This window comes from Capsicum annuum, chromosome 9, assembly GCF_002878395.1.
Source record: "Capsicum annuum cultivar UCD-10X-F1 chromosome 9, UCD10Xv1.1, whole genome shotgun sequence".
NCBI classification, from domain to species: domain Eukaryota; kingdom Viridiplantae; phylum Streptophyta; class Magnoliopsida; order Solanales; family Solanaceae; genus Capsicum; species Capsicum annuum.
In genome coordinates this window covers 142,971,568-142,977,329 of record NC_061119.1, presented here as the reverse complement: position 1 = coordinate 142,977,329, position 5,762 = coordinate 142,971,568, and the positions used below count along the sequence as shown (strand labels likewise).

The following is a 5,762-nucleotide window of genomic DNA, read 5'->3' as shown; positions in this document are numbered from 1 at the left end:
TCAGTTCTTTTCCTTCGTCGTCCTATTTCTTTCTAGCTTTTCTCTTTTTGAATTCGTTGTTAGTTCTTGATTCAAGTCCGTACACAATTTTTACTTGAATCTTTTAAACAAGAATCTATTCTCACTGGAGTATAAACGATTTATCGACACTTGCGACGCCAATTGAGAGATAAACTAAAGGTGTGAACTTTGAGAGCTTGTGAGGTTGATTTCTTAACTTTAACTTGTTTATTGTTTTTTTTTTTTTGTTTTTGTTTTAGCATTTCTTTTGTTAGGTACAATGGCTGCATAAGGAGAAACTTCACAACCCATGGATAACCACTCAAGAAGTGTTATTTTAGCGGCCCTTGAAACTCTCAACCGTAAAATTAATTCTATGGATACGAAGATAAATTCACTTGGTGGGAGGATGTATAACATGATAGATCATCTAAACTTTCCTAACTCTACCCTTACCTATCCACCAAACTTTCAAGCCTCCTTGAGTGGACATACTCAAATACCTTCCCTAAACTACCCCAAACTCCACTAAACCAAGGTCAACCTAATCAAGTTGAGGATGAAGGGGAAGAGAAAGCTAAGAATGGGTAGAAGAACTTCGCTCAATAAGGAGAGTTGTGTGAGCCAAAGGTTGAATTGAATGAAGGAGACATGGAACACTTAGTCGGGGAACTTGTCAATCCTAAGCCTTTATTACATGCTAACCATGGAACTAGCATTTTGCCTAGTACCAGTACTTCTCTCTTGCAATTTCATGAGCTAATGCTTCCAAAGGAGGACTCAACGAAGACCTCTCATGAGCATAAGTTTGAAGGTCTAGATGAATTCTTTTTCAAGAACTCCAAGGTTGATGAAGACTTGACTCAAAGGAGGAACATAATCAAACTCCTATGGATCGATGGGTACTTTATGATAAGGAGTGAAGCATCTAACCCCATGGATCAAAGGAAGAAGTTACCTACCAAAGGAATTCCTACAAAGAGGAAAAAGGATCAAGCCTATTAGTCCAAGTTAATGCATGGAAGGAAAGGTCCTTGCAAAGAACCTATGGAGGACAAGAGAACAAATTCAAGGTGTTGCTTCCGAGGTATGTACCTACCCCCTCCTATTCCTAGTAATCCTTGGAGACATGATGATATTTTTCTTATATTGAATAGAATCTTGAAATTGATTGAAATCATGTCACACCATGAGAGTATTAGTGTCTTCACGCTTTCTTTATGGTGTTTGCCTTTGGTTCTTGAATTGTGTGGACCATACAATCTTAATGCCTAATCTATTATTGCCTTAAGAAAAGTCCTTGGTGATACACGAAAGACAAGAGAAACACAAAACAAACACCAAAATCAGTCCACTAGCTAAGAAACCGAGGACCTCTTTTGGTGACCCCTCTCAGATTCACTACCAACAAGAAGAAAACAAGGCACAATGGCGTAATAACACTAGAACAGTAGCAACACAACAAGAACAAAATGAACAATAGACAAATTTCAGATTGCACATTAACAACACAAACACATGATTACAACATCAACACTACTACACGATTACAAAGAAACAAAAGGATAGATAGTTAGACAAATTGAAGGTATAATCTTAACAACCCAAAAGTCTATTCCACTCTTGGACCTTTAACATCATACACAACAAATACCTAACTCTTATGTTGGCACAAGAGTGACCTCGATCCCCCAAGCATTCAACGTTTCCAAGCTTGAATCCAACACGAGTGATTCCACACTCAAGTTGAAAGCCCTAGTTACAAGTTTCGGCCATGGGAGCCATTCTCACAAGAGAGAGTGTTTCAAATGTTACAACTTTCAATATTCAACAAAAACTAAGACTAAAAACCCTAAGAGGTTCTATATATAGTGTATTACAAAATAGAATACAAAATAACCACAATACCCCTCAAGGGTGAGATGCCCATCAAGTGTAACTTAAGGGCTATTTTTAGTGCATTTAAGCCCTCTTTTACACTTCACTTGTGCACTTCCTTGGACGGATTCAACATGCACTCGTTCTCGTCCATCATCGTGGTCGTACTCGTATCATCCTCCCCTTCTTGAAAAGGATTCGACCTCGAATCCATACCTTGCAAATCAAGAGAAAACAAACAAGTACACATTCTCATGACATGAGGGGTTAGGATTAGCAAAATACACACATCACATGCCATGCCAAGGTGGGACAAACTTGGAGTATACCCACGAGTCCTTTGTGTTGAACATGAAAACGGTAGTATAAATGGCACAAAGGAAGAGGTCATCATCAACAAAAAAGAGACAAGGAAGAACCTTTCCTTCCTTCATTAGCACCCACAATCAAACATTGCTTGTCGTCTTGACCAAGCATCAAGTAGAAAGTGTAGAAATTCCCATATTCTGGAAGGGTGCCGGGGTCAAATGGAAGAAGTAGCCAAGGGTCTAAGCCGAGGTTAGCCCTTCTTTCCCCTAGAATGTCACCCCCACAATCACGGATGACATTTACCTTTAAGAGAAGACTAACATTCAAGAATAGAGAGACACGACCTAGAAGTCCTACCTCAAAAAGATATATGCCATCATTTACAACATTTCCATACACAGGATCTCTATGAACAAAACTACTAGCAAGGCTTTTACCACACAAGATGTTCAAAGAGTCACGTACACCATCAAGATCAACTCTATAAACACCATCACTAGTCACGTACACCATCAAGATCAACTCTATAAACACCATCACTAACTTGAGATTTTTTAAGCACGCCACACATATGCTCAAGTAGTGGAATACATTCATGAGTAAGTTGATCTTCATTCACATCCTCACTAGTTGTTGGCAACTCACATACCAACGTAGACTCACCTTGGTTCGCACAAGGGTCAACTAGCGGGTGAGTACTCTTGTCAATTGGTAATAGAACCTTGTTCAAGTTATAAGGGCTAGCACTAGATGGACATAAATCATTCTTACAAGAAGAATCAATTTCGTCATCTAAAGGATCAACTAGTGCTTGCGTACTTACAACAAGAGTTTGGTCCTCACGTAACCTAACATCACCATAGGGAGACTCAAACACCTCTACTCTAGGTAAATCCGCAACTACATCCACTTGGCCACTACTAGCCACAACACAACATTCTACGTTCATAGGAGTGTAGGGAATAGTATTTTTACCTCGTAGCTCACATGAGCTACGGCCTTCCTCTTGACGTGTGTCCGGGCAGATCACTTCTCCCTTTGACCTACCATACGATCCAACCTTTCATTTGCCATAGCTAGGTCTCGGTACATAGTGTCAAGGTAGGCCAAAATGTCATTGGTGGCATTGTTGTCCATGGGTTGAGAGGTGGAAGTCGCAGGTTCCCTCGTAATAGTACCTACAAAAAAACACCTACAAAATAAAACACAAGTTAGTTCGAAACAACCTCACCACACTCTCACTCTCGATTTTTACCTCACACTGGGTTTCACAAGTGTTGAAAGTCGGCTTGTACTTTGCGAGTGATTGAGGGTCGGGTCTACTCTTACCCGGAATAGATTTTTGTTTGAGTTGACTCAAAGAAAATTTATTTACAGACTTGAACCAACAAGATACAACAAATTCACAAAAGAGAAAAGCACATAACAAACACTTAACACGAATGAACGAACACAAAGACTAACTAACAATCTAGTAAATGAGTACAAGTTTGCCAATTAGTATTAAAACCAACGAAATTGAAACTAAGGAACAACAAAAGAAATCTAAGAAATCTAAAATTTGAGCTTAAATATGTTGCGTGAACAGTAAAATGTGATGATGTGGTAGTCACGTATTGGTCTCAGTCCCACACAACTTTTGTTGTCCAATTTCAAGTCTTGGTCAATTTTTCAATTTGGACTTTGGTGGAATTTGTTTAAGGAGGGAAATTCAAACAAGTTTTGGAGCCCTTTTCAATTTCAAGTTTTCAAGACTTGATTTTCTTATACTTCTCCTTAAAACATGGATCCTTAAATCATGGAAAAGTGTTGGAAAGTGGTTGAGACTTGATTGATAGGTCCTTGTTGGTTGTAGTGTCTTTCAAGACTAACAAATAATCCGCCCTTTTCCTTCAACTTTTTGGATTTAGCATTCACTTTATCTTCAACAATATAAGAAGGTGGTGATGAACATCAAGAACAACAACAACAACAACAACAACAATAACTACAACAATAATGTTCAAGAACACCAACAATTTTCACACGGCCACTCCCAAATTCCACAATAACAATATCTCCAACACTTGGCCAAGACAACTACAACTTCAATAAAATGGTTCTCAAGCCACCAATTAACAACAATATCACGTAGTCAAGCTTAGAACATCAAGGAGAAACCACACGGCCAAAATAATCCACCACAACAATGTTCAACAACAATGGGCCAAGCTTATGTTCACAACAGCAACATCAAAATACAAGCTCAAATCAAGATATAGACTCAATATGTTTGTGAGGAACAAAACTAACACTTAGAGACAACAAAGACAAGTAAAAATCTCGGCCAAGATACAACAAAAACACAATTTTCGGCCAAGAACACAAAATGGACAGATTGCTCTCTTTTTTGGAATTTTCAATTTTCAACTTTTTTTTTCTTTTCAACTCTCAAGCCCAAGATTGATCTTGTTAGAACAAAATCAAAGATGACTTTGATACCAAATGATACACGAAAGACAAGAGAAACACGAAACAAACACCAAAATCAGTCCACTAGCTAAGAAACTGAGGACCTCTTTTGGTGACCCCTCTCAGATTCACTACCAACAAGAAGAAAACAAGGCACAATGGTGTAATAACACCAAAACAATAGCAACACAACAAGAACAAGATGAACAATAGACAAATTTCAGATTGCACATTAACAACACAAACACACAGTTACAACATCAACACTACTACACGATTACAAAGAAACAAAAGGATAGATAGTTAGACAAATTGAAGGTATAATCTTAACAACCCAAAAGTCTATTCCACTCTTGGACCTTTAACATCATACACAACAAATACCTAACTCTTACGTTGGCACAAAAGTGACCTCAATCTCCCAAGCATCCAATGTTTCCAAGCTTGAATCCAACACGAGTGATTCCACACTCAAGTTGAAAGCCCTAGTTACAAGTTTTGGCCATGGGGGCCATTCTCACAAGAGAGAGTGTTTCAAATGTTACAACTTTCAATATTCAACAAAAACTAAGGCTAAAAAGCCTAAGAGGTTCTATATATAGTGTATTACAAAATAGAATACAAAATGACCACAATACCCCTCAAGGGTGAGATGCCCATCAAGTGTAACTTAGGGGCTGTTTTTAGTTCATTTAGGCTTTCTTTTACACTTCACTTGTGCACTTTCTTGGACAAATTCAATATGCACTCGTTCTCGTCCATCCTCGTGGTCATACTCATATCACTTGGTGTGTACTTGATGTACAACTTTGGTTTCCTAATCCTTGTCACACTTGTGTGATTGGACAAGTTAAACTAATAGGAAAGACTCTTAGGAGTATGCTAAGTGTAATGAAAAGAAGTCACCCAACTGCTTGGGTATACCCTTTGGCTTAGAGTGAATCAATTTCTCATGGATTCTCTAATTCCTCTAATAGCATGATTCCATTGGTGAACGCACTTCTCGAGGGAAGTTGCTTGAAGAGAAAACACGTAATGTGTTTCAAATGTCTTGTCTCATCTTATTGCAAACTCAAGTTTGAGGGTAATTTTGATGAGAATGGTGTCCTTAAATCTCTTCTTTT

The 5,762-nt window shown here is 38.3% G+C and overlaps 1 protein-coding gene across 1 annotated transcript; it reads right to left on the bottom strand.

The window, feature by feature from the left end:
• Positions 1 to 1,654: 1,654 nt before the first annotated feature.
• LOC107848696 lies at positions 1,655 to 3,243 on the bottom strand. Its single transcript, XM_047397018.1, has 2 exons — positions 2,722 to 3,243; positions 1,655 to 2,678 (listed from the first exon to the last, which is right to left on the bottom strand). The coding sequence occupies exons 1-2, from the start codon at positions 3,134 to 3,136 to the stop codon at positions 2,272 to 2,274; spliced, it is 822 nt and encodes a 273-aa protein (XP_047252974.1). The 5' UTR covers positions 3,137 to 3,243; the 3' UTR covers positions 1,655 to 2,271.
• Positions 3,244 to 5,762: the final 2,519 nt, after the last annotated feature.

What these genes read in the sequence shown, in the direction of transcription:
- LOC107848696 (XM_047397018.1), bottom strand. Translation starts at nt 3,136, where the DNA reads ATGAACGTAGAATGTTGTGTTGTGGCTAGTAGTGGCCAAGTGGATGTA. An exon ending in AAAATCTCAAGTTAGTGATG is followed by an intron (nt 2,679 to 2,721) that starts GTGTTTATAGAG and finishes TGACTAGTGATG; the next exon opens with GTGTTTATAGAGTTGATCTT.